Below are 26986 nucleotides of genomic sequence, written 5' to 3'. Positions count from 1 at the left end.
GGGCGGAGGGCAGCACCGGGCGCAGGGCAGCACCGGGCGCAGGGCAGCACCGGGCGGAGGGCAGCACCGGGCGGAGGGCAGCACGGGGAGGAGGGCAGCACGGGGAGGAGGGCAGCACCGGGCGCAGGGCAGCACCGGGCGGAGGGCAGCACCGGGCGCAGGGCAGCACCGGGCGCAGGGCAGCACCGGGCGCCCCGCCCCGCCCCGGCGCTGTTGCGCAGCCGCCGCCGCCGCTGACCCCGGAAGCGTCGCGGGGATGCTGATGCTGGACTGAACATGGCTGCCCGCGGCGCTGGGGCTGCGCTGGGCCGGGCCGCGGCCCTGCTGGGGCTGCTGCCGCTGCTGCTGCTCTGGGCGGGCCCGGCCGGCGCCCGCGTCCATCACCTCACCCTCAAAGTAAGGTCTGCGCCGCCCCTGTCCCTGCTGCCTTCGGCCCCGCGGGGAGCGGCCCCGCCCGGCCTGTCCGCATCCCGCGGCCGGGGCTGCCCTTCCTGCGCCTTCGGCTGCCTCCTGCCCCGGGCCCGCTCGGCTCTGCCTGCGCTCTCTGCCGCGCCGCAGCCTGCCCGAGCCCCCTTCGCTTCCGCTTTCCCCCTTACTGTCCTTCCCCTTCTGGGATCCTCTTAGCGCTGTCCCTGCCCTTTTTGGCCGTCCGCTGCTTAGCCGTGGGGAAGGCGTCCGCAGGAGGCTCCCCGCTGCAGTGCTTTGGAGGCTGAAGCTGCTCCCAGCCCGGCAGGAGCCAGGCAGAAAGTTGTGTGCTGAGAGGGGGCAGCAGCTGGGCTGGGGCCAGCTTTGTGAGGAGGTTTGGGGCTCTTCATCTGCGTCCCGCGGTAGTGTCGCAGTGCTCGCTGGACTGAGAGGCCTTCCAGGTGGCATTCCGGTGGAAGGTGGTAGCGATGTTGGCAGCTCGCTGCTGTGGCTCGATGGAGCTCTGCTCGTGCTTCCGCGGACGGGAGAAGCTCCCCGCGGCTGCCCGGCGGGAGGTGGTGCGGCTGGCGCTGAGGAGCTGCAGCTGCAGTGGGCTGCGCTCTGGGGGGGTTCCGGGGAAAAGCTGCAGGTTGCTGGGCTGTAGCTTAGCTGTGTTTGGGGTGAGGCTTCCCAGGGGCTTCTGTGTCGTTTGGAATCACAGAATGTTAGGGGCTGGAAGGGACCTTGAAAGATCCTTGAGTCCAACCCCCCCTGCCAGAGCAGGAGCACCCAGGGCAGGGCACACAGAACAGATCCAGCTGGGCTTGGAAAGTCTCCGAGAAGGAGGCTCCACAGCCTCTCTGGGCAGCCTGCTCCAGCACCCAGGGCAGGGAGGAAGTTTCCCCTCCTGTTCCCGTGGCACCTCTGCTCCAGCTGGCACCCAGTGCCCCTTGTGCTGTCGCTGGGGATCGCTGAGCGGAGCCTGGCTGCGTCCTCCCCGCGCTGCCCTGCACAGCTTTAGCAGCAGCGATGAGGGCAGCCCTCAGGCTCCCCTGAGCCGCAGCTCCCTCAGCCCGGCCTCAGCCCATTCCCTTCAGCATCTTGCCCACCTCCATCAGTCACGGAAGTGTTTGCTGGTTTCTGTGCCGCGGGTGGGCTGTGGGTGCAGCGTGGAGCTGCGGCGCTGCCCCGGCGAGCCGTGCAGAAGGATGTGGATGCCTTCCCCCGCCTCCTGCACAAACATCCTCTGTGTTGGCACAGCACAGCCTCTCCCCTTCTGCTTCGTCTGCTGCTTTACAGCTTTTATGTGTACTGTAGGCTCCAACAACTGTGCCCTTTCACAGCGAAGTGCCCCTCTGCTGCTCCTGCCCTTGGCTCCTTGCTCCTGCCTGTCCTGTGAGGCGGTGCCAAGCGCTGTGTGTTTGGGATCGGGTTTCCTCAAACAAGCTCCAACTGCTCCCGTCAGAATGGCCTCATTCTTCTATCTTTGTAGTTAGCCTGCTAAGGTGAAGCTGCTTTTGTTGTCAGCAGAGCAAGCCCACAGTCTGAGCAGCTTCCTGCTCCGAAAAGAGCTTCTCCCCCTCTGCAGCAGCTCATAAACTGATTTATTGCTTGGCTTAGAGAAATGATTGGTTTGAGTCCTGCTGCTGGGCTGACCTCATCAACGGAGACTCTTTCTCAGCACCACTTGTTATCAGCCTGGTTGGCTTCATGTGTTTGAAAAACCCAGCCAAGCAAACAGCAAACCTACAGTACCTGAAGGTGATAGGAGGTATGGAAACATTGGCCAGGGGGGTCCCAAAGGAGCTGGCAGCTGGAATGCTTCTCTTGCTGGGGAGGGACTTTTCCCAAGGGTGGAGTGCCAGGATGAGGGACAGTGACTTTGAGCTGGGAGAGGGGAGCTTGAGGCTGGAAGCTAGGAAGAAATTCTTGACAGTGAGGGTGGGGAGAGTCTGGCACAGGCTGCCCAGGCAGTCTGTGGCTGCCTCCTCCCTGGGGGTGCTGGAGGCCAGGCTGGATAAGGCCTTGAGAAGCTGAGTCTGGCTGAGAGGTGTCCCTGGACACGGTGGGAGGTTGCAGCAGCTGAGCTCTGAGCTCCCTTCCAAGCTGTGTTTGCTGAAGCCCTCTGGCACTGCCAGTGTGCTCCCAGGTAGAGTTTGGGTAAGGGGTGAAAGACTTTTTGTGCCCATCCTGGGCCTTAGGACCTTGGAAGCATCTGAGACCTTTCTGCCTTTGCTTGGCTGGAACCTGTCCCTTGCTGGTCCCAGACCAGCCCTTCCCAAAGGGGCAGTTTAACCCTTGCATGCCCCTGCTGTGGGCTAAGCCGAGCTGTATGCAGCCAGCTGGGTGAGTATTCACTCCTGTGGGGTCACACCTGTGTGTGAACCTAACCTGAATGCTGCAGTAAACGGAGCCTGGGCTCCTCCAGCCTGCTAAAGCTGCTCTGAGAGGTGAGGCAGTTGGGCAGTGGTAGCTTGGAGGTGCCCAGCCAGACCCTGCTGGTGCCTGGTGGCGACTGGCAGCAGTGTGTGGGGTCAGGTAAAGCTGCAGGGTTGGTGAACTAAATCTGTAGGCTCTAAGCACTCGGAGCTGAGCTAGAAGCAGGGAGGAAGGGGGGGGTGTTGGGTGTTAATTATCTTCTGCTCTGGGGAGCACATCAGTAAATGGGCAGAGGAAGCTGAGCAGCCCTCCAGGCTCCCCTGGGCGCGTCTGTGTGGTGCTGTCTGCAGGGTGGCTGCATGGCACCATTCATATCCCCCCACCGTGCTCCCCTCTGCCCACACCCAGACAGATGTCCCTGGCCAGATGTAGTGCAGTCCACAGGATGTGCTGGGTGAGGAGCTGCATTAATGTTCTGGCTGGGAACTCTGACGGCAGGATTCAGGGAACCAGAGGGGCTCTGGTCTCAAGCACCTCAAGTGCCCTAGAACCTGGAGGCAGCAGAGCTGTGGAGCTCCACTGGACAAGGCATCTGCTGTGGGCCCTGTGTCAGGGAGCTTTTCTCTCTTCTCTGAGCATTAAGGGCCCCAGCTGCAGGTTGGCTGTCAGGGTGAGTGTCCTGCTGCCACAGGCAGTACTGCTGTCTCCACAGTGTTTTATGCAGCGATGTCAAAGTCAGTGCTGGGGTGAAGGCGTGGAGAGAACTTGCTGTGCTCTCCCAGTGCCCTGCCAGAACAGTTTGTTCGCCTCCAGCAGCTGCCTTCCCTGCTCAGCCTTGTGCAGCCTGAGAAGCCTTTCCCAGGAGAAAGAGGAAGGAACAAGTTCCTCCTGTGCAGTGGCAGCTTGCAGAAGGGCTTTGAGCCCCCCCTGAAGCTGGCATTGCTCTGTCTGCTTCTCTTCCAACTCACAGGCAGTGGGTTTGAAGGTCCAGCTGCACACCTGTTTATTGCTGGTGCAGTGCAAAGTGGCAGGGTTGTGACCTTGCCCTGTCTGATGTGGCAGCTGTGTGTAATGTTCACTGCTTTGTGCCTGAGCTCCACTGTGAGCCTTTGGCAGCTGAGCAGGGCAAGGCAGGGATGCAGTCAGCAGACTGAGGAACTGAACCATTCTGCAGCTAACACTGGGAGCAGAGGAGGGACCCTGAGTTTCTCTGTAAGCCAGACCAACCCAGGGGGTTCTCTTGGAACCCACATACTGACACAAGGCCTTGCTACAGCTCGCCTGGAGGGATGGCACCAAGGAAGGCCTTTTCCCATCTGCACCATGCCCAGAGTCCCTCAGCATGGTGTGTGTTTAGCTGTCCAGACACTACCCCTGCAATGCCAGCACCGTGGTACTGGGTACCAGCTGGGCAGAGCCAGCCCTCTGAGGTCACATCCCTGGAGTCAGCCTCTGCAGCCTGTTGCACTGGCAGGAGCTGTGCTCACAGGGAGCTTGGCTGGGTTTTTGCACCCTCTTGTTTCGGGGGCAGTGCTGTGCCTGATCAGTGATGGCAGATATGGAATGGAGAAAGAGCCTTGGGGGTGTTGGGTGCTGAGCAGCTCCCAGCAGCCAGCAGTGCCCTCCTGCAGCCCAGCAGGCAGCTGTGTGCTGGCTGCAGCCAGAGGAGTGTGGGCAGCAAGGCAAGAGAGGGGATTGTACCCCTTGGCTCTGCTCTGCTCAGACCTCACCCTCAATCCTGCCTCCAGCTCTGCTGACCTAAGCACAAGAAGGACACAGAGCTGCTGGAGTGAGGCCAGAGGAGGCCACAGAGATGCTCCAAGGGCTGGAGCAGCTCTGCTGTGAGCACAGGCTGAGGGAGCTGGGGGTGTGCAGCCTGAAGAGAAGAAGGCTCCAGGGGCACCTAGAGCTGCCTGCCAGTACTCTGGCACAGGCTGCCCAGGGAGGCTGTGGCTGCCTCCTCCCTGTGAGTGCTCAAGGCCAGGCTGGATGAGGCCTTGAGCAGCTGACTCTAGCTTGAGGTGTCCCTGCCCAGGGTGGGAGGTTGGAGTGGATGAGCTTTGAGGTCCCTTCCACCCTGAGCCATTCTTGAAGACATTTTCCCTGCTTCTCTCTCCATGGCCTGTCCAAGGCCTGCTTCAGTCAGAGCTCTGCCTGTCTCTGAAGGGCTCCCAACGAGCTTTGCTCCTGCTGGGACCCAGCAGATGCTCTGCCTGAAGGTCTGACGGCTGTGTCCCAGCCTCCTGTGCCTGCTGCTGCAGCTGACCCTGTGTGATTGTGATCTTACCTCTCTCACAGGATGATGTGAGGCAGAAAGTTCACCTGAATACCTTTGGCTTCTTCAAGAATGGCTTCATGAGAGTCAATGTCAGCAACGTCTCCCTCAAGCCGGCACTGGGCTCCGACGACAGCAGCAACCTCCTGGTGAGCTCCTTGGGCTTGGGATGTGCTGAGCTGCCTGTGAGGCTGCCCTGGCACTGGGGGTCCTCCCTTCCTTGGGCAGCTGGGTCCACTCCCCACTCTGCACTGTCCATGTGTTGTGAGACTGAGCCTTGAGCACCCTCCAGCTGCTCAGAGGGTGAAGTCCTTGGGAGCTCTGCTGCCCTTGCTGCACAGCTCTGTCACCTCTGCTGAGGTCTCCAGTGGCAGAGCTTCCCCTCCTTGTCCTGTTGCATCTCACAGGCTCTCAGCAGGTACCCAGAGCTGCAACTGTCCTGTTTTTAGAGGAGTCTAATGCTGGGGGGGTGCAGCCTGCAGCAGAGAAGGCTCTGGGGGGACCTCAGAGCTGCCTGCCAGCGCCTGCAGGAATCCTGCCGGAAGGTTTTGCTGAGGGTGTCTAGAGACAGGACAATGAGCAAAATACCCAAGTTCTGCCTAAGGTGCAGATCCACTCATTTGGAGAGCAGTGTCTGTGACTCTGTCCGTGGTGCTTTGGCTCCTGGTCCCCAAGGAGCTGGTGGAGCTTGACAGGTCCTTCTCTTTGGTCACAGGTGGGGTTCAGCTTGGATCGAACAAGGAACGATGGCTTCTCCACCTACCTGGTAAGGGCAAGAGGTGTCAGCTGCCTTTGCAGCTGGGGCAGCTCACAGCCTGCATGTTGCTCCAGGCAGAAAGCAGGCAAATGCCTGTAGACATGGGCAGGCTGTTCAGGGGAATGCAGCTTTCCAGCTTGGTCACCTCTGCCTGGGAGCATCTCATCCCCTCGCAGGAGGGCACTGCAGAAGTGGTTTGCTTCTATTCCCAGGATGAAGAAGTGGATTACTGTATCTTGAAAAAGAAACCAGAGCAGGATGCCTCTGTTGTGATCTTACTTCTGGACTTCAAAACTCAAGTGTGAGTAGAATCTACCACATCTTGAAGTTCCTCCTCTGGCTGAAGCTGAGGTGAACTTGTGACGTGTCCTTAGGGGCTGGGGACGCTGCTCTCTCTCTGTTGGTTTTCACTGGGTTGCTTCAGAGCTGAGTAGAGGCCAAAGGAAAAGGTCTGCAGTGTGACAGGGTCCAGAATCCTTGGGGTGTGTTGGAAGGGGACACATGACCTGAAGTCTTGGGTCCCTTTGCAGCCCTTGCTCTGGATGTGGAGTTTCATTGTTTGCCTTTGCCTCTCGTGTGGGAGCAGCTTTGGGGCTGGGTCGCTTTCTTTTGTGAGTTCACCTGGAAGTAGCTGTGTGCAAAGACAGTTTCTGACCAGGTTCTGCTTACCACAGCTGCAGACCCTTCTTAGCTCCTGCAGCTGATGCAGATGTGTTGTGTGCCCTCTCAGAGTGCTTGGTTCAGTGCCAGGCTGCTGGAGGTTGTGTTCTGGTGCTGCCAACTCTCTGTGGTTAAAAACACCCAAGTCCAGGCAAGTTGGTAGCCCTCTGCTGGGTGCAGGTAGGCTGTGGCAGCCCCTTCAGGAGGGTTGATTTGCTGTCCCTCTCTGCAAACCTTTGCTTCCTCAGGGTGGTAGTGAGGTTCTCTACCAAGGCTGCTGCTCTCTTACCTGCCATCTCCTTCCTCTCGGGGGACAATGTCACTGCCTCCAGCACCAAACTCCTCAAGACCTCGGAGCAGAGCAGTCAGCCTGAGAAGAGCCCTCCCCAGGCCAAGGCAGATGCAGGCAGGAAAGGTAAGCCTGCTAAAGCTGACCTCTGTGCTCCCCTGGGTCTGCACCCTGCAGTGTGCTCTGCTCACATTCCAGGCCCCCTTGGGGCTCAGCTTGACACAGCCTTGTGTGAGGCAGTGCTTGGAGCTGCCTTGTGGGCTGCAGGCTGCTGCTCGGTGGTTCTGTAGGCCAGCAGAGCCCTAACATGGCTGCTGGGGAGCCACAGGACCTGTGGGAGGGGCTGGGGGCTTCTCTCTGGCAAAAGGAAGGCTGAAGTGTGGCAGCCTGCAGCAGGCAGCTGAAGCAAGGTGAGAGTGGCAGTGATGACCATGATCTCTGGCTCTTGCCCCTCCTCAAGTCTTGGCTGTCTCAAACTGGGTGCCAGGGGAAAAGTCAGACTTGCCTAGGGAGATTTGCCAGCACTGGAGCAGCTCAGCTGTGGATGAGCTCCAGCCTCCACCCCGAGGCTTTAAAGGCTTGCCTAGAGCAGGGCAGGTATGGCATAGGCTTGACACCAGGCATGCTTCGGGCCAGGGGGTGGAGCAGAGGGGAGGTAACCAGGCCAGAACCTTTCTTGGAGACACAAATCTCTGTCAGGCTTCCAGAGCAGCAGACAAAACACTTCTGTAATCTCAGCTCTGATGGGATTAGCTCTCAACAGTCTGTGTTGCCCCTTCCTGGAAGAGTGTAGGCCCTGGAGTAGTCTGAGTCTGCCTTGCCCTGCAGTCTTCACAAGCTCTGATATTGCTGAAGTCAAGAGCTAAAGCTGCAGGGGGCTGAGGAGCCTGGGTGTGCCAGCTGAGTCTGGCTGCTGTCAGGGTCTGACAGCTCCAGCTTGGCTTTTTCTTGCCTTAAAAGGTGCAGGATATGCAGTGACACTGCACTGAGGTGCAGGAGCCTGGAGTCCAGGTCCTGAGCTTCTGCTTCCTGGCAGATGGGAAGGCCTTGTGCAGGAGGGAAGTGAGCTGGGAGCCTGGCACACTGCTCTCCTGGAGCCTGCTGCCAGTCTGGGCCTCTGGGTTCAGCACAGTGGTGACTGAGGCCACTTGTGCCTTGCTCACAGAGAGCTGAGAGCTCTTCCCTTCTCCAGGGCTAATGAGGACCTCCTTGTGTTTGTCAGGCAGTGAGGTGGTGTCCAGGTGAGTTAGTGAGAGAGTCCTCAGGTGGAACATGAGAGCTCAGAGCTGCAGCCTGGGGCTGGTACAGGGCATCTGCCTCCAGTTGGAGGGTCAGGAGGATCTCTTGGGTGGGATCTGGAGGAGGTGCAGCTGCAGAGCAGCCTGTGCTGGCAGTGCAGGATGTGTTCAGAGGGAGTGTGGTTGGGAAGAGTCCTGGGAGAGCAAGGAGGGGCTGGGCAAGAATCCCTGGTGATGGTTGTCTAGGAAAGTGCCAGGCAGACAGGTGTGGGGAGACCTGAGGAAGGGTTGGCACAGTCTGGGAGGATGCAGGCTCTGGCTGCAAGTGCTCTAAGTGTTCCCCTCCTCCTTCTCTCTAGATAAGAGGTCCAAGCGAAGCACAACTGCCCCCCAGGTAAGGCACTGTCTGCTTTTGCCTTCAGAGAGCACCTGGGGAATATTCCAGAGTGAGCAGAGCCACAAAGTGGCCATCCAGGATGGAGCTGGGTGGAGCAGCCTGCTCTGGGAAGGGGCCCTGGGTGTTCTTTAAGGTCTCTTCCACCCCAAACCCTGCTGTGGTTCTCTGGCTGGTGCAGACAAACGTTGGTAGCTCCTTGCTTAAAACCAATCTGAAGTCTCCTTTCCTTTCCCCAGAACTTAATAGAGCAACAGCATCCTGTGCACAGTGACAGAGGGACCTTTGCCTTCCAGGTAGGGCCTCTCTTAACCTCTGCAGGTGCTTCCTTCACTGTCCCTTGGAAAGGGTGGCCTAGAAGTTTGAGTGGGCTCCTGTTGAGAGCAGGGGCTGGAAATCTCCCTTTGTAATGTGCAGGAGCTCTCTAGAGCCAGGCCAAGGGGCAATGGTTTGAGGCTGAGGCAGAGCAGGGTTTGAGTGGAGCTGAGGAAGAAGTTGCTGAGTGTGAGGGTGCTGAGAGCCTGGCACAGGCTGCCCCGGGAGGCTGTGGCTGCCTCCTGCCTGGGGGTGTTGAGAGCCAGGGTGGATGAGGCCCTGAGCATCTGAGTCCAGCTGAGAGGTGTCCCTGGGCACGGTAGGAGGTTGCAGCAGAGGAGCTCTGAGCTCCCTTCCCACCTGAGCCTGCCTGTGGTTCTGGTACCCTCAGGGCAGTCTGCTGTCAGAGAGAAGCCAGCTCACCCTAAATGACTCTCCATGCTGGGGATGCCTTCTCACCAGGGCAGCCCTGCTGTGGGTGAGGAGGATGCTGACTTTTTCCCATTCCCTGTTTGCAGTTCTCCTTTAACATCAGCTCTGACACACAAGAAGGTCTCTACAGCCTCTACTTCCACAAGTGTGCTGCCGGTGAGGGCTCCGTGAAGGACCAGAGGCTCTTCAGCCTGGATGTGAGTGCAGCTCTGAGGTGCCATGACCCCACTCCCTGAGGCTGAGAGGCAGCTGCCAGCTCCAGCACACTGTGCAGGGCTGTGTGTGCTGGGAGTGCTTCAGAGCTGTGCATCAGGGAAGGAAGCACCACAGGCAGGCAACAATCACTCACCTGGGGGAACCATCTGGAAACCTGCAGGCTGCTTCTGGGCTGGGCTCATTCTGCACTCTTGTGCCTGGGTGCTGGAGCAAGCTGGGAGCTGAGCAGCTGCTTGTGCTTTGCTGTGCTCCAAGATCTCTGCTTTCCTGTGCACAGTTGCAGATACTGAGGCAGTTGCTGGGATCTAAGTTGTTGGTGTTGGTGGATTCAGTGGGTTTGCTTTTTCTGGCCTGGCTAAACACTCTTTTGGCCTCATCTGAAAGGTGATCTGGCAGAGAAGTGTCCTGCCTCTGACATCCAGGAGTCCTGTGCTCCTCTGAGCCAGAGCATTAGCACAGATCTGCTCATGCTGGCAGCCATCCTGGAGCACAGTGAGCTCCTCTGGGGTGAATCCCCTCACTGCCTGAGAGAACTCAGCCAGATCAGGCTCCAGATCAGCTTCTGTGTGGCTGCTGTGAGAGCAAGGCAAGGGCAGGTGGAGGTGACAGCACTTAGCAGCCCTACCTTGACTCAGACCCCCTGGAATCTGCTTCAGGAGCTGCTGTTGGAGTTGCTGCTAGGCACTTTGACCCACAGGAGGAGTTGGGAAGAGAAGCAGACCTGGCTCAGTGACCTGCTGGGCTGCATGCAGAGGGGCAGGGCAGGGCCAGTGCTGCAAACAGGTCATCATGCAGTGAGGCCCTGGCACACGACCTGCTCAGGGGCACAGGCAGGATGTTCAGCCAGGGAGCACCTGCAGCAGTGTTCCTTGCTCTTGACAAGCCAAGAAACCCACTGCAGTAAACCTAGGAGTGAGTTTTTCAGCTGTGTAGGACTCTCCACACCTAAAATCAGGCCTGTGCTGACACAGTTTGGTTTAGCCAAGGTTCTGGATGCTGTTCCTGAGTCAGAGGTGGGGAAGCTGAGGGTTGGCATAGAGAAAACTGCTCCTGGGGCCAATGGCTTTGCCCAGCTGAAGGCCTATGCTTTCCAGCTTCCCAAGGAAGCTGGGGTGGGTGTAGCTTGGCAGAGGTGGGAGGTTCAGGGGGATGAGGAGCTGCTTGTGTCCAGGTCTGGGAGCCTCCAGCAGTGCCCTCGGCAGGGCGGCTGCAGCTGCTGGCTCAGTGCTGCCCCCGTGCCCATGGCTTCCTCTCACATCCAGATAGAAATCACCGAGAAGAATCCCGAGAGCTACCTGTCAGCAGGGGAGATTCCACTGCCCAAGCTCTACATCTCCATGGCTCTCTTCTTCTTCCTCTCTGGCACCCTCTGGATCCACATCCTTCGGAAGCGCAGGTGAGGGCCTGCCGCGGGCTCAGCCCCGGGCACGGAGCTGCCTTCTTTGAGCCTCACTTGCCATCCTTCCTCTTCCAAAGCCCATTCACAGGCTTGATCCCTGCAGCTCCCAGTGCCCTGCAGTATTCTGTCTGATGCTTAGAGCTGTGCTTAGGAGAGCTGCTGCAGTCAGGGCACTGCTTGCTGCTGTCCTGAGTTAGTGAGGCCTGCCTGAAATCCACAGGTGGGCAGAAGGGGTTAGGTCGGAAGGGACCTTAAGGAGGCTCAGGGCAGACCTCACTGCTGTCTACAACTACCTGAAAGAAGGTGTAGCCAGGTGGGGTTGGTCTCTTCTCCTGGGCACCCAGTGACACAACAAGAGGACACAGCCTCAAACTGCACCAGGACAGGTTCAGGGCAGATGTTAGGAAGAAGTTCTTCACAGCAAGGGTGACTGGCGTTGGGCTGGGCTGCCCGGGGAGGTGGTGGAGTGCCCACCCCTGGAGGAGTTTGAAAGGAGGCTGGGTGGGGCAGTGAGTGCCAGGGGCTAGTTAATCAGAAGGGTTAGGTGGTAGGTTGGACTCGATGATCCTAGAGGTCTTTTCCAGCCTGCTTCATTCTGTGACCATCCAGTCCCAACCCCTTGCTTCTAACTGATGCTCTTCCTCCTCCTGTTCTCCCAGAAACGATGTCTTCAAGATCCACTGGCTGATGGCAGCTCTGCCCTTCACCAAGTCTCTCTCCTTAGTCTTCCATGCGGTATGTGGAACGCCTCTGCCCGCAGGTGCTCAGCAGGGGGGAGCCCTGGGCTCCAGGGCGAGCTGGTAGGGCAGCCTGCCTGGGGAGGGGGAGAGGAGGATCTGCCATGCCACAGAGCAGACCCCCGAGCTCAGCCACTCCTCATCCTTATCGCCAAGCAAAGGCACTGCACCTCGGCAGGACGCACTTGAAGTGTCCCAGAGCTTGGCAGGGAGCACTCAGGGGGGTCCCAAAGCTGAGTCTGCACAGGCTGGCTGCGGGGGGAAGCTTGAGGAGGCTGCCAGGAAGCCCTGTCCTGCAGGGGTGGGGGAGGGGCTGCTGGGCAGCTTGGCAAGCGCTGTGTTCTCTGCTTCCAGATCGACTACCACTACATCTCCTCTCAGGGGTTCCCCATCGAGGGCTGGGCTGTCGTTTATTACATCACTCACCTGTAAGTATGGCAGAGGAGCCAAAGGATGGAACTGAATGCCCCGGGGGGCTGTGCCCCTCCCGAGCAAGCTGGCAGGTCGCTGCTGCTTTGGCACTCTGGTCTGCATGAGAGCACAGAGACCAGCACTGTGAGAGGGAGAAGGCTCTGCTGGTGGGGGCAGCTGCAGAGAGCTGGCACCTCTGTGAGTGGAGGAGTGAAAAACAGAAGTGTGCTTTGCTCTGACACTGATCCTGAAGGATCTCCTTGCCTCTTGGTGGGGATGGTGAGGGGGTGCAGCTGGCAGTGCTTCTGCTCAGGGTGGGGAATGGGAGGCTCCCCCAGGTAAGCACTGCCCCTAGTGCCAGCTGACTTAAGTGTGGCAGTGCCGTGGCATCACAGCTGTGCAAGTGCATCTGCTCCTGGGGCTAGCAGCAGCATTGCCAAGGGGCTCAGCAGCCCTTGGGTTGGAGGAGAGAGCCTGGGCAGAGGAGGAAGTGTGACAAAGTCTCACTGGTGCCTGTTTCTCTTCCAGACTGAAGGGTGCCCTCCTCTTCATCACCATCGCCCTCATTGGCACGGGCTGGGCTTTCATCAAACACATCCTGTCTGACAAGGACAAAAAGATCTTCATGATTGTCATCCCCCTTCAGGTGGGCACTGGCAGTGCTGCTGCTGCTCCTGCAAGCTGTGCTAGGCTGGCAGCCCTGCCCAGAACACCAGAGAGCTGCTGCTTGTGTGCACCTGGGGGCTGCAGTCTAGAGCTGAGCTGGGATTGCCTGGGCCAGAGCTGACTTCTGGAGCTCTCCTCACTTTTCTGCCTGTATTGAGTATCAGATACAGTGATCAGGCAGTGTCAGCACTGAGCTAAGAGCTGTAGGGTTGCTGTCTTGGTGCTGGGGCAAAACTGGGGCTGCAAAGGAGTGCTGCACGCTGAGAGTTGTCCCTGCTGCCTGCAGGGGGCTTGGGCTGCATGACCTGCAAAGGTCCTTTCCAGCCCCTTGCATTCTGTGAGTCTGTGGTAAGAGAAACTAAATGAAGGCTTTCACTTCTAGATTGCTTGCTGGGTGGGCTTAAGGGAAAACAGAGAGGGGAAGAACTCTCCTAGGGTCACTGGCTCTGAGGAGGCATTCCCAGGGAGCAGTGCCTGTCTCCTGCTCCAGCAACTGGAATGCCCAGGAGGGCACCACTTCTCCTGCAGGTAGAACAGCTCCTCTGCCTCTGCAGGGGGAATCCCTCAACCTAGAAGGACCTGGGCAGTGTCTGAGGCTCTTGCAGAGCCTGTATAGCGTGCAGGAGGTGTCAGTGGCCAGCTGGAGCTGCTGGCTTCACTGCAGATAGTATGCTTGGAGTGTCTGCTGCCTGTGCCTGCAGAGTCCTTTCTGTGCCCTGATAAATGGATTTGCTCTCCTGTCCCCCCTGATGGATCCAGAACAGCACTGAACAAGAGGAGCTGATTGCTGCATGGCAGCAGAAATGAGTTCCAGGCAGTTCCCTTCCTGCAGCTGCTGTGCAGGCACTGCTGTGACTGTCCTGACACGGAGCTGCAGAACAGTTACTGCTGCTCCTGGCTGGCTTCTTTCTGCTGCTGTGGGGCAGCCTTTGCTGAGCTGCCAGCCCTCCTCTGCTACCTCCTTGGCAAGCTGCTGAGGCCATGAAGCATGTTTTGTCCTGCAGGTGCTGGCAAACGTGGCCTACATCATCATCGAGTCAACAGAGGAGGGCACAACTGAGTACGGGCTGTGGAAGGAGATCCTCTTCCTGGTGGACTTGCTGTGCTGTGGAGCCATCCTCTTTCCAGTGGTATGGTGAGTCCTGTGTGGGGTGTGCTGCACCAGCCTGCTGCTCACAGAGCTGCTGGGCACTGCTCTGCCCTCCTCTGGGCCCTGTCAGTCTTGGCACTGCTTGGGTCTCGTGCTGGGCTGTGGAGGTGAGGACAGGGCGAGCTGCGTGGGGACTGCAGGGAGGCCAGCACCATGCAGCCCTGGGGTTGTGCAGCAGTTCTGCCTCCTTCCCACTTGCAGCTGGGGGCTGCTTCTCTGCCTTTAGGCTGCTCAGCCCTGCCCCAGCAGTGCTGGCTAAGGGCAGGGCTGCTTTCAAGCAGAGGAGCTGCATTTTTTCACTTGACTGTTTAGGAGAAATAATCCCAGAGGGAGCATTTCCCTGCCCTTCCTTCCACTCTGCTTGGCAAGGAGCAATGTTGGTTATATAAACCCCCACCAAAACACAGATCATTCAGATAAACACTATTGTTGCTGCTTGCCAGTTAGTCAGAGCATTTATCTTCTAAGTTCATTTCAGCCCTAATTGGATAAACAGCTGGGTCTGAAGGAGGTTACGGAGCAGCTCCTGGCTCCTTCCGCAGTAAACAGGGAATATTCTCCTTCTGCCTCCAGTGTTTTTCCTTTTGGAATCCCAGAGTGACTGTAGATGTCTGTCTGCTGAAGCTGTCCTCACTCTGGAGTGTTTAACTCCAGAGTTTGGGTGCCTGTGCATGGATGTGTGGGCAGACAGGCAGGCAGACCTGTCGCTCCAGCCTGAGTCGCCAGGGTGGGTTTCAGCTTGGCCTTGCCTTGCCTCCCCAGCTGTCATCTGTGGAAGGACAAAACCCTCCACAGCCTTAGTGGTCTTCTGCCTAGGCTGGGAAGTACCCTCCAGGAAATAGGCACTGCCCACTTGTCCTTTCCCTTACTCCAGTGGGAATGCTGCAGCTCATGGAGGCTGAGAGCCTTTGGGGAGCAAAGCTGCAGGGATGTGCCCCTGGGGGGCGGCCTGCTGGAGCAAAAGGGAGCTCTGCTTTCACCCCCTCTTGCCCCAGTCCACATCCTGCCTGCTGATCTGCTGGCACAGAGCTTGCTTGCCATAAAGGGGCTGTGTGTGAAGTGTTTGGGTGAGCTGCCCTGTAGCTGTTTGTAGCCTGCAGCCAGTGTGCCTGCACTGCTGTGGTACCCACACAGGCTGGCACCGAAGCACAGGATGTAAAATCCTGCCCTGCTTTCGTCTGGGTAGTGTCACTGCAGCTGGGGGCTGGCTCCGTGAGCAGGGTGACTAAGACTTGGCCCCTGGATTTACATCCCTGCAGGGAGGCTTCTCTTACATAAGCTGCCTCTGTAGACATGTAAGCTGTAATCAACCATTTAAATGAAAAGAGCTTAAAAGAGCAGTGAGATGCCAAGTGCTTGGCAGTGCTCTGAATAGCTAAAGCAGAAAGCTCTATGCTGGAAAGTGCCCCAGTTTCTCCCTCTGCTCACTCCCTCCCACAAAGCTTTCTGTAGGCTGAAGGAGGTTTCAGCAATCAGCTTTTTTAATCAGGAGGTGCTGCAGATCCTTGAGCTCGCTGCCTGAGCCGGCAGATTGCTGTCAAGTGAGCAGCGCCCGGCACGCTGAGCCCAGCTAATGATGAGCACAGCCCAGCCACAGAGAGCTGGCAGAGCTGCTTGGTCTTCTACAGGACTGCAGTGAAAAGGGAGTGGAAAACTTCATCTTCTCCTTGTTTTTCTCTTTCAGGTCAATCAGACACTTACAGGAGGCTTCAGCAACAGATGGAAAAGGTGAGTCCGGCACAGTGCTCTGCTGCTTTGTGCTACATGCCTCAAACACAGGCTCTTGAGTTAAGCTACATCAGCTAAAGCTCAGATCTACCCTGGCAGTGTCAAACTGCTGCTGCTGCTGCTCTGCCTCACTTGGCTCCTGGGAATACCTTTTGGAAAAGGACCTTTTTTGATGTATTTCTCTGCCTGTCAAAACTGATCTGTGGAGCTGTTCTGTGGCTCCTGTGCAGCTCTGCACTGAGGCCAGCCACGACATCGAGAGCAAATCGCCCTGACAGATGTGCCTGGAGTGTTCAGAAGCAGAACTAGAAGTGAATGCCAGGATTGCTGAGCACTAGTCAAAGTAGAGCCCTTTAATCCAGTTCCTGCAGAGATCTGCTCCTGCCAGGACGGAGGGAAATGAAGCTGCTTGTGAAGGCAGCCATCAGCTGGCACTCAGCGTGGCACAGGTCTCAGCTCGTCGGTGTTTGTGCAGCAGCTTCAAGCACTGCTTTTGTGCAGTGGAGTGCTGTTTGTTGTAGCAGTGGAAAGGAGATGATGGATGGGAAGGCAGCCCTGATGTGGCTCCTGATCCACTCACCCCTTCTGACTTGGTTCCTCAGCTGGCTGCAGACACAGGCATTGGAGCACAGCCTGGGCTCCCTGGCAGCAGGCAGCTCCAAGGCTTACTCCTCTTTGAGAGCTTCATTTGTTGGCAGCATCCTTCCAACCCACTTATCTCTTAACTCTTGTCTCTCTTTCCTGGAGAAAGCCTCCTGGCCCTGGATACTTCTTCCAGATCACTTCCTTGGGCTTCCCTGAGTCCCTTGCATCTCAGTGCAGGTTGCCTCTCTACTCCAGTAGGTGCAGCATGAGGGCAGGGGCTGAGCTGGCTCGGTGCAGACCACAGGTTAGGTCTGTTCTTGCCATCTGTTAAAATGAAACAGCAGTGAGGGTGAGCCCAGAGCAGGTTTGAGACTCCAAGTTGGTAGAAAAGTGAACAACCAAACCACCACCACCACACACAACCCCAGACCGAAAGGGTTAAAAACAGAGGCCAGAGTCGGAGAGGTTGATGCTGCCCTTGCAAGGGGAATGTCAGCGGTGGCTTCAGTCCCCTCTGACGGCTCCACACCTTCTGGGGTGTTTGTGCTCTTGCCGTTTACAAAGCTTGCTGAAGCAGCCTCTTAAGTGAGGTGGAGCTGGGGCTGGCGGCGGAGCCTGCGGCTGCTGTGGCGCTGAGCAGCGGTAAGGGCAGGAACCGAGACGTAGCGCCCGGGGGTCAGCCGTGGGTGCCCGGCCCGTGCCTGCCCTGCACTTAGCGGCGTTAGCCGCCAGAGGGCGCTGCGGGGCTGGCTGAGCTCAGGCCATGGCGCTGGGGGGAGCTGCAGGGCAGGGGCTGGGCAGGGCAGGGGGAGGGTGGTGAGACACTGGCACAGGTTCCACAGGGAGCTGTTCAGGACCAGGCTAGAGGAGACCTTGAGCAGCCTGGGCTAGTGAGAGGTGTCCCTGCCCATGGCAGGGGTTCTGGAATTAGACAAGCTTTAAGATCCCCTCCAGTCCAACCCATCCTGTGAGTCCAAGCCTGCTGTAGTGGGTCATGTGCAGTGAGTGAAGCATAAAGGTGCTGGAAGCCCCCCTGAAGTTCTGGTCCTGCTTGTGCCCTGTGCTGAGTGCTGGGGCAGGCTGCAGCCTGGTCCCCCTCGGTTTGGTGTTCTCCTGCAGCCCCTGGCAGAAGGAGCAGGGGGAGCAGGCTGCAGCCTGTAGCTCCCAGGCAGTGTTCCCTGTGTGCAATGGGCAAAGGCTGGTGAAGGTTTTCCTGCTTGTCCCCATGTCAGGAGAAAGCATTCAGCAGCTCATGCAGCAGGAACTCAGCAGGAGCTGCAGGCCAGGGCTCTGTGGAAACCTCTCTGAAAACAGCTCCAGCAAGGAGGGGGCTGCAGAAGGGCAGACATGCCCCAGGCTGTACACAGGCAGCTCAGAGCTGCAGGGAAGGCTCAGTGTTTGAAGTGTCCAGAGCTGGATGGGCAGGCCTGGAGCATGGGAAGTGGTGAGAAATGTGAGCTGAGAGCTGCAGGAAGCCTTTTGTGTCCCAGTGCAGCACTTCTGCTGCCCCACTTAGCCAGGGCTGATGTGGCAGTTCCGTGCTGCAGGCAGATTGCTTCTCCTCCACTTCAACCTTTCTGCTGGGAGCTTCTCTGCCAAGTGCCTGATGCGCTGCAGAAGATCCAGGATTAACCAGGGCCACCTCTGGGGCGTGCCACTGGGAGCTGCTGGAGGTGTTTGCCCTCTTTCTGCTGCCTCAGGAATGCTTTTAAGCTGAGTGCTGTGGAGATCAGAGCCTCACTCCCAGCACTTGCTCCTGCAGTTGCTTTTAGAGGCCTTAGACCCACAGGCCTGCCTTCATCCCAGGGGAGGGCACAGAGCTTCCCTCTGCCCTGTAATCGGCACTGGTGAGGCCACAGCTCAGTCCTGGGCTCAGTTTTGGGCCCTCACCCCAAGGTGGGTATTGAGGGGCTGGGGGAGGTGCACAGGAAAGCTCAACAAAGCTGGGAAAGGGCCTGGAGAACAGGGCTGGGGAGGAGCAGCTGAGCACCCTTCCAGTACCTGAAGGGGCTGCAGGAGAGCTGGGGGAGGACTTGTGAGAAGGGCTGGGAGTGCCAGGACAAGAGATGGTGGCTCCAGAGTGGAGGAGGCTGGGTTTAGGTGAGGCATGAGGAGGAAGTTCCTCCCCATGAGGCTGGTGAGGCACTGGCCAGGCTGCCCAGCAGGCTGTGGAGGTCACCTCAGGCATGGCAGGAGCTGCCTCACCTTAACTGTTTTCTGATGGCCTTTTGTGTTCTCTCCTAGCTGCCATCAACCTGGCAAAGCTGAAGCTCTTCAGGCACTACTATGTCATGGTAAGTGGCACAGCTGCCAGCCTGCATGCCCAGCTCTTGGAGGCTCCTGGAGCTGGTGGATGTGGTGGAGATGTTGCTAGGGCCAGGGCAGTGCCATGCTGGGTGCAAAGCCCACTGCAGCTTCCCTTCCTCTGCCAGAGCTCTGGTGGCTGTGGTGCTGTGGTCAGTGGTTGGACTCAGTGATCTTAGAGACCTTTTCCAACCCAAACAATTCCATGAATCTCTGCTTGCATCCTCCTGACTGTCCTGAAGTGTGTTCCAGCTATTTGTAAGGCTTCCTGCCTCCCTCTGGAGACAGCTTGAGCTGCCAGTTGGATTGATGGGCTTGAGTAACGTGCTGTCAGCTTGCTAAAAATGCAGCCTGGGACCAAATGGTGCCTTGAGACGCCTGTGTGCAGCTGATGAAGTCAGTGGGAGCCATGAGCCCACCTCCCAGGAGATCACAGCCTCCTTAATCACTGCCAGCAGCCTCCTCTCAGACTCCTGTGAGGGCTAAGAGGCTAAATGACAGCCACAACCCTTCAGGTTCTACGGACTCCCAGCTCCGAAAGCACCTCCTGCTGGGACTGGAGGAGGTCAGCAGCAGTGTGAGGGCCTTGGGTGCTGAGCAAGGCACAGTGCAGGGTTCCACAGCTGGCACAAATCCAGGCTGGGTGCAGCATGGGTTGAGAGCAGCCCTGAAGACAGAGCCTTGGGGGGGGCGGTGGGTGCTGAGCAGCTCCCCAGGAGCCAGCAGGCAGCTGTGTGCTGGCTGCAGCCAGAGCAGTGTGGGCAGCAGGGCAGAAGAAGAGACTGTGCCCCTTGGCTCTGCTCTGCTCAGACCTCACCTCCAGTGCTCCAGAAGCACACAGAGCTGTGGAGTAGGCCAGAAGAGACCACAGAGATGCTCCAAGGGCTGGAGCAGCTCTGCTGGGAGCACAGGCTGAGGGAGCTGGGGGGGTGCAGCCTGCAGAGGAGAAGGTTCTGTGGGGACCTCAGAGCTGCTGCCAGTACTCTGGAGCAGGCTGGGGTTGGAGTGGATGATCTCTGAGGTCCCTCCCCATCGCTCCCTGCCTGTCCAGGAGCATGGTAGGGCTCAGCTGATGTAATGAGCAGTCTGGGACGTGCTGGGGGGGTGAAGGTGCTGTTGTCCTCACTGTGCCTGCTGCCCTCCTCCCCAGATCGTGTGCTACATCTACTTCACTCGCATCATCGCCATCCTCATCAAGATCGCGGTGCCCTTCCAGTGGAAATGGCTCTACCAGGTACTGGCAGCCAGGCCGGGCACATCCCTGCCTTCAGCAGCTCTGCCCTGTGTTTCCTGCTGTTCCCTACATGGAACTGCATCCAACCCCCCAAATCCCAGATGGTTTTTCGTGTCCCTCCCTGCGGACACTCGGGCGAGGCTGGGCAGGGCTCTGGGCAGCCTGAGCTCGGTGAGGCTGCCCCTGCTGGCTGCGGAGGGGTCGGAGTGGCTGAGCTGTGGCGCTCCCTGCCAGGCAGGCGCTCTGCTCTCGAAGCCTGCGCCCTGCCTCCCCCTTCGGTCCCTGGGGTGCCGAGAGCAGCGCGAAGCGGAGCTTTGGCTCTGCTCTCTGGTTGGCCAGCAGGGCCGCTGGGGCAGGGCCAGGCCTGAGCTGTCGGCTTGCAATTTGGAAACGTCCGAGGGAAGTTAACCAAGAACGTACAAAGGAAGGCAGCAGCCAAGCAGGGAGGTTTGCCCTGTGCAGCTGAGGCTGCGGGGAGCCAGGTTCAGCCCTGCCCTCTGCTGCCTCTCCCTCTCCCTGCCTGCTGACGTCTGAGCGCTTGGTCCAGGGAGCTGTGCAGGGAGGGTTGGGTGGGTTGAGAGCTCACCCAGCCTGGGGGTGCTTCGTGTCTGTTCTGCCCCCTCACCTAGCAGCCAGCTCTTGCTGTGGCTCTGGCCGCAGCAGTGGGGCCTGGGGCTGGCAGGGCAGGGGCAGGAGCACAGAGCTTGGCAGCCTCTGGCCTGGGATCCTTGCTGCCAGCTCTGGCACTGGCTGCTCGGGCAGTAAATCTTGAGCCCTAGGGAGGGGGAGGATTTTCTCTGCCCGGGGGGGTTGCAGAGCTGAGCTCCAAGCTGGTGCTTTGCCTTGCAGCTGCTGGATGAAATGGCCACGCTGGTCTTCTTCGTCCTCACCGGCTACAAGTTCCGCCCCGCCTGCGACAACCCTTACCTGCAGCTGTCCCAGGATGATGAGGATGACCTGGAGATGGAAGCTGTGTAAGCATCCCCCTCCCCCCCACCAACTCCTCCTCCTCCTCCACCACCACCTTTTATTTGGGAAAATGAATGCTGAAAACCAATTTACTTTAATCACTAAATCCTTCTTTGCTCTGAGGACAGGCTGAGAGTTGGGGCCTGGAGAGGAGAAGGCTTGGAGGAGACCTTGGAGTGGCCTTCTGGGGTCTGAAGGGGGCTGCAGGAAGGCTGGGGAGGGACTATTGACAAGGTCTGGGAATGAGAGGAGGAGGAGGAATGGGTTTGGACTGGCAGAGGGGAGATTGAAGATGGATGTTAGGAAGAAGTTGTTTGCAGTGAGGGTGCTGAGACACTGGCACGGGGGCAGGGTGCTGAGACACTGGCACGGGGGCAGGGTGCTGAGACACTGGCTCTCAGGGTTGGTTTGCTCTCCCAGAGGTTTTCTGTTCAGTTCAGGCTCTTTAAAACATTTGCTGCAGAAGCCTCCAGTTTGTTCAGACTCAACATTTCCCTGAGCCAGGGGAGGGGAGGGCTGAGGCCATGGAGCTTGTTTTGCAGCCTGGCATGTGCTGGAGGTGCAGCTCTGCAGCTCAGCTCTGTCTGCAGGGCCTGCAGTCTGCCCACAGCTCACTCTGGCAGGAAGTGTAAATGGTGTTGAGGACAATGTGGGAATCTGCAGAGTGTCAGAGGAAACCCAGAGTGTCTTTGACGAAGCAGCAGGAGGCAGACAGCCTCCTCTGTGGGACTCTGCATCCTTGGAGCTCTCACAGCGAAGATCTAAAGCAAGAGCAGGACTTCTGCAAGGGCTTGGAGGGGAGGGGTTGGAGCTTGAGAAGGGGAGGTTGAGGCTGGAGATTAGGAAGGAGTTCTTGACAGTGAGGGTGGGGAGGCACTGGCACAGGCTGCCCAGGGAGGCTGTGGCTGCCCCCTGCCTGGAGCTGTTGAAGGCCAGGCTGGAGGAGGCCTTGAGCAGCCTGTGCCGGTGGGAGGTGTCCCTGCCCGTGGCAGAGGGTTGGAGCTGGGTGTGCTTTAGGGTCCAACCCGTTGTGTGAATCCATGAAGGAGCAGAGGGAGCTGGAATCAGGCTCTGCAGCCCCCAGGCCTCTCTCCTGGCAGGAAGCATTCCCGGCTGTTGGAGGCTTTCTCCTCAAGTCCAACAGAGGTTGTCCTGCGTGGAGCAGAGTGGCAGCAGCTGAAGGCAGGCCCAGGCTGCTCCTCAGGCAGGGTCACAGCCCCGCAGCAGCAGCAGTGCCTGTGCCTGCCGTGGGAGGCAGCCTGCCGAGCCCCCCTGCCAGCCCGTGGGCTTGCTGCTGACAGCTGGGAGGATGAAAGCTCTCTCTGGAGAGGTGCAGCCACACTTGGCAGGAGGAGCTGTCAGCCTCGTGTCCTGCTGCCGTTTCTGGGGCAGGAACACAGAAATCAGCAGTGCAGGGATGAGGGGGGGAAGGAGCAGCTCGGGCATGTTTCCACTCCTCACAGAATCACGGGGGGGGGGGCTGGCAGGCAGCTCTGGAGATCAGCCAGGCCAGCCCCACTGCCAAGCCAGGGACACCCAGAGTAGGAGCATGCCCGGGTGGGTTTGGAGTGTGTCCAGAGATGGAGGCTCCAGCACCTCCCTGGGCAGCCTGCCCCAGGGCTCCTGCACCTGTAGCTTGTTAACTGAGTTTGTTAATCAGCTGTTGGATTAGTTCACTGCCTTTGCTGGCAGGCCTGGGGACCAGGTTGCTGTTGTGCAGCTCCTGCTGACCAAGATCTTCAGGCATCCCTGTGGGCTTCAGAGGTTTCCCCTGGAGGGGCACCTGCAGGAGCAGCCAAAGGTGGAGCAAATCCCCTTTGGTTCTCCCTAGCAGCCAGACCTGAGCAGGGAGCTCTGTGGGAGCTGCTCTGGTACCTGCTCTGCTGCCCTGGGACCTGGCCTCTCTCTCCATCGTGGGGTGAGCTCTGTGCTGAGGCTTCACGTCCTGCCTGGTTGCTTTCCTCTGCCTTCCCTGCTTCATGGCAGACTGATCCATGATGCTCTCCCTCAGAAGTGATCTTCCTGCCCTCCCCCAGCTTTTTCTGCTCTCTGGCTGATCAGTTCCACTCCAGTTTGCAGCAGGCTGCTGGCTGCTGCCAGGCTTCTCCTTGTGCTCCAAACCAAAACTACACAGGGAGAAAATCGCTGAGCTCTTAGGAAGCTCTTCAGTGTGAGGGTGGTGAGAGCCTGGCACAGGCTGCCCAGGGAGGCTGTGGCTGCCTTCTCCCTGGGGATGTTGCAGGCCAGGCTGGATGAGGCCCTGAGCAGCTGAGCCCAGCTGAGAGGTGTCCCTGCCCATGGTGGGAGGCTGGAGCAGATGAGCCCTGAGCTCCCTTCCAGCCTGAGCCATTCTGTGGCCTGCCTTGGCCTGGCTGCAGTTTGAGTCTGGAACTGTTGCTGTCCCTCCATGAAGGTGGGAGGTGCATCCAAGCATCCAGACCAAACACTGGTGGAGACCAAACACTGAGGCTGGAGGGGCTTGCTAAAGAGACACTGGAGAAAGACAAGCACAGGCTGCTGCTGAGATGGGTGCCACAGGTCAAGCCCTCTCCTCTGATGTTTCTCCCTTCTCTTCCAGGGTGACAACCTCTGGAGTGATGGAGGGCATGAAGAAGGTGAAGAAGGTGGTGAATGGTTCAGCAGAGCCCCAGGGCGAGTGGGAGAGCACAGCCTGAGCCGGCGCCAGGGCAGCACTTTCAGACAGACTTTGGGTTTTAATTTATTGGTATTCCTCTGGGTGGAAAGGGAGCAAGCAGCAGTGCCCAGCACGGGCTGCAGCCTGGGCTGTGCTGGGGCAGCACAGCAGTGCAGCAGCTGAGCCTCCCCCTGGCTCCCGAGGGCTGGGTGTGGGAGCAGCAGGGAGCGGTGCCTGCCCGGGGCCTGGGGTAGCTTCCTTCTTCTTTGGGGCTTTTTTCCCCCTCCCTTCCCCTTTCTGGATGGGTTTAAGTTTGCTGAATTGTTTGCAGCTGCACCTCCAGGATGTGTGATCCCAAGGTGGAAGGAGCCCTTCAGTGTGTCTGTAAAGCCTCTCTTTTGTATAATGCACTCCTCTGTATACCCACAGCCCTGGCATGGAGTGTGTGTGCTGGGGGGGCAGGGGGGGAGGGGCTGGGGTCAGTTTATTCTTTCCTTTTTGTAAACTCTCCTTTGGGCTTGGACAAAACATTGCAAAACGCAGGAGCAGCTGCACTGAGCTGGGAGGCTTGGAGGGAGGACGACAGAGCAGTGAGTTCTGCCCCACAGCAGTGGCACAGCTGCTGAGTGGCCTCTTGCTGTCTCCCGGCAGACTCCCACCTGCTGGCTCAGGTTTTCACCTGTGTGGCTGTCCAGGGAGCAAGGAACTGTTCTCCACCAGCCCGCAGGGCACTGAGCCCTGCTCTGACTTCTCCACTCTCCCTGGAGCTGCTCCCCATGAGTTCACCCCCACCTGACAACTCCATGAGAGGTGCAGGATTGGTGCTGGCTTCTTTGGGGTCTGCCATGCTTCCTGAAACACTCAGGCCCAGGCTGTGACCCAGAGCACTTCCAGCTGCTGTATGAAACCTCCTCAAGGTATTGCCAAAGACTCTTCTGCTCTCCTGCCTGGCACAAGCTCCAGTGGAAATGTCTCTAGCAAATGGTCTGCAGCACAGAGCTCTGGTCCAGCCCTGGCTGAGTTCCTTGGCCTCTCTGGATGGCAGCTGGCAGCTCTGGCAGGGCAAGGTGAGGGATCCTGCTGCTGGAGGTGAGCTCCACTGCTCAGAGTGGTGCTGCTGCAGCCAAAAGCAGCCAGGCCTGAATGGCTTGTGTCAGGAAAGGAGGAGGCTATGACCAGGGCCTCAGTGCAGGGCAATGTGGGGCTGGGCTGTGGACTCCATTGCAGGCTTGCAGCCTCTGGAGCCCTGTTCCAGGTGCCCTGTGGTGCCCATGAGGCCAGCTTGGCTGTGGCTGCAGTGAGGCAGAGCAAGGGGTGGTTGCTTTGGGGCAGGATGGAAGCAGGTCTGTGTGTGCTGAGGACAAGCTTCAAGGGAATAAACCATGCAGAACTCAGTGAGCCACTGAAGCCTTCATACCTGTGTGGTGACATGGTGCTGGCTGGCAGGCTGGCATCACCACAGCCTTGGATGTGCCAGCTCTTCTGCAGGCTCCCTCAGGAGCTGCTTTCTCGAGTGAGAGGACTGCTTCTGGCCTCTGACCCAAGTGCTGGGAGAGCAGATGGACGTGGAGGGGCAAGTCCAAAGCCAGAGGGTTCTTGCTGCAGCCATTCCCACAGTGAATTCCCACTGCCTCTGGTGGAATTCCTCGGGGCAGGCTGAAAAGCCTCCTGCAGGGCTGTGTGGTGGACTGGCAGTGGCTGGGGTGTGGGAGGGAGGAGAGGCTGGCTGCAGGCTGCTCCCCACCTGCCTCCCACAGCCAGCCCACGGCTGATGCCAGGGAGCTGCAGCAGCTGGGAGCTCAGCAGGCAGGGTAAGGGCAGCTCCTGCCTTCCAGCCTGGCTGTGTGTCTGCTGGGAAGCTCTGGCTGGCAGGAAGGGCAGAAGGAGCTGCTGGTGGGTTCAGATGGTTCGGGGATCCAGCCTTGCTCTGCCTTGTACTGAGGTGAGTGACCCACAGAGTCCCCCTGGGGGGCAGTGACAGGAGCAGGCCGGGGCAGGGCTCTGGGCTGAGGGAGCTCTCAGCTCCCTCTGCAGCCAAAACTCAGATCACTTCAGCCTTCACTTGCAGTGGCCCAGTAAGTCCTCACTGCTGGTGACGGGCAAGTGCCACTGGTGCCCTCCTCCTCCCTGCTGCCTTGCTCAGGGCTGCGCCGTGTGCCACACTGCCAGGGTCCTGTGTTCTGGGAGCTTGGCAGTGTTTGCCTTGATGGTTCATCAGGAGACTTGCTGAAAGCAAGCAAGACAGAATGGGGTCATCTGGAAGGCTGCTGCTGCCTGCTCCAAGTGGAGCAGCCTGAGCTGCAGCAGCCACATGCTGGCCTATTAAGATGCTCTTTCATGTTGTCATCTCCCTCGGCATGCCGGAGCTGTGCAGGGCTTGTCCCCAGCTGTGGGCCCTGTGCCCCCACCCTGCACCCCCCAGCCACTGCCCTGGCAGCAGCTTGCACAGAGCTGCTGCACTGCAGCATTCTGTCTTGGAGCTGCTGGTCTGGAAGGTGGATTTTGGCAGGCTCATGGCCCCTCTGCCCTGGGTTTGCAGCCCCCATGGATCCTGAGCACTGAGATGTGCCTCCTGGCCACGGCAGGGCACACCCAGGCCACTCCAGTGGGTGCGGTGGGAGGTGTTCGTGTGCTGAGTGTTTCGTTCCCTGCTGGAGGAGTGCAGGCTGGGCAGGGACAACCAACTTGAGGAAGAAGGGGTTTGGGTGACTGAGAAGCTGCCTGTGAGGCAGAGGTTGGTGTCTGTGTGCTGGCAGCTCCAAGGGATGGGCTCTGCTGAGCAGTAAAACCAGCTGAGGAGCAGGGCAGGTCCTGAAGGGAATCCTCCAGCCTGGCTGCTTGGGGCCTGTCACAGCCTGTGGCTTCAAGGCAAAGCCTAGAATGGCTCAGGCTGGAAGGGAGCTCAGGGCTCAGCTGCTGCAACCTCCCACCGTGCCCAGGGACACCTCTCAGCTGGGCTCAGCTGCCCAGGGCCTCATCCAGCCTGGCCCTCAACACCCCCAGGCAGGAGGCAGCCACAGCCTCCCTGGGCAGCCTGTGCCAGGCTCTCACCACCCTCACACTCAACAACTTCTGCCTCAGCTCCAAACCATTCTCCCTTGGCCTGGCTCAGACCCCCTCATCAGCCTCCCTGCAGGCTCCCTTCAGGCACTGGCAGCAGCTCTGAGGTGCCCCTGGAGCCTTCTCCTCTGCAGGCTGCACCCCCCCAGCCCCCTCAGCCTGTGCTCACAGCAGAGCTGCCTTCAGCCTCTGCTTCTGGCCCTGGGCTCCGGCTCAGCCATGCTGCAGCAGTGCCCTAGGAGGGGCAGCTCTCCACGAGCACCTCCCTGGGGGCTCCCTGAGTGCTGCTCCCGGGGCTGCAGCAGAGCCCGAGTCCAGCAGCAGCTCCTGGTCCTGCAGCTGGGGCAGCTGTGCTGTCGGAGCAGAGGATGGATCTGAAGAGCTTCCCTTTAGCAACTATTAATAATTAATCCCAGCTCCTCTTGTCTCATTAAGCAGCTTTTAGGGCTCCTTGTACGGTGTAGCTCTGAAATCATTTAGGAAATGACCTCCAAGAGACTTTGCTATGGAGCAAGAGCTGGTTCCAGGGTTTGCAGTCACCTGTGGCTCTGTCCCTCAGTTCCAGCTCAGCTGCCAATGGCTCTTCCCCCCCCCCGTGTTTTTTACCCTTCCTCAGTGTTGGCAGAGCAGCAGAAGGCAGGCAGCAGCAGCCCTGTCTGTGTAACTTGGTTTCCCTGCTCTCATGCCGATGTGTACAATAAAGATTGACCAGAAAGAAGCTGAATGCATCTCGTTTGGGACCTCTGGA

General features: G+C 58.8%; 1 protein-coding gene across 2 annotated transcripts; it reads left to right on the top strand.

The window, feature by feature from the left end:
• The first annotated feature begins 260 nt into the window (after positions 1-260).
• Positions 261-23606, top strand: GPR107 (G protein-coupled receptor 107). Of its 2 annotated transcripts, none has more exons than XM_064170910.1 (18): positions 261-396; positions 5083-5208; positions 5775-5825; positions 6029-6117; positions 6725-6891; positions 8363-8397; positions 8637-8693; positions 9231-9341; positions 10623-10756; positions 11419-11494; positions 11851-11924; positions 12436-12553; positions 13578-13708; positions 15408-15451; positions 18281-18330; positions 19491-19574; positions 20424-20548; positions 23122-23606. In XM_064170910.1, the coding sequence occupies exons 1-18, from the start codon at positions 277-279 to the stop codon at positions 23216-23218; spliced, it is 1689 nt and encodes a 562-aa protein (XP_064026980.1). In that variant the 5' UTR covers positions 261-276; the 3' UTR covers positions 23219-23606. The 2 variants fall into 2 exon arrangements, with proteins under 2 accessions (XP_064026980.1, XP_064026981.1); XM_064170911.1 differs by having other exon boundaries at positions 341-401.
• The last annotated feature ends 3380 nt before the right edge of the window (positions 23607-26986 follow it).

This window comes from Pogoniulus pusillus, chromosome 35 (assembly GCF_015220805.1).
Source record: "Pogoniulus pusillus isolate bPogPus1 chromosome 35, bPogPus1.pri, whole genome shotgun sequence".
Classification (NCBI taxonomy): Eukaryota; Metazoa; Chordata; class Aves; order Piciformes; family Lybiidae; genus Pogoniulus; species Pogoniulus pusillus.
The sequence above is the reverse complement of the archived record's forward strand: the minus strand, read 5'-3'. Positions and strand labels throughout refer to the sequence as shown.

Coding starts and splice junctions, on each gene's coding strand:
- GPR107 (XM_064170910.1), top strand. CDS start 277: ATGGCTGCCCGCGGCGCTGGGGCTGCGCTGGGCCGGGCCGCGGCCCTG. Junction 397..5,082: donor TCCATCACCTCACCCTCAAA/GTAAGGTCTGCG, acceptor CCTCTCTCACAG/GATGATGTGAGGCAGAAAGT. Junction 5,826..6,028: donor ATGGCTTCTCCACCTACCTG/GTAAGGGCAAGA, acceptor TTCTATTCCCAG/GATGAAGAAGTGGATTACTG.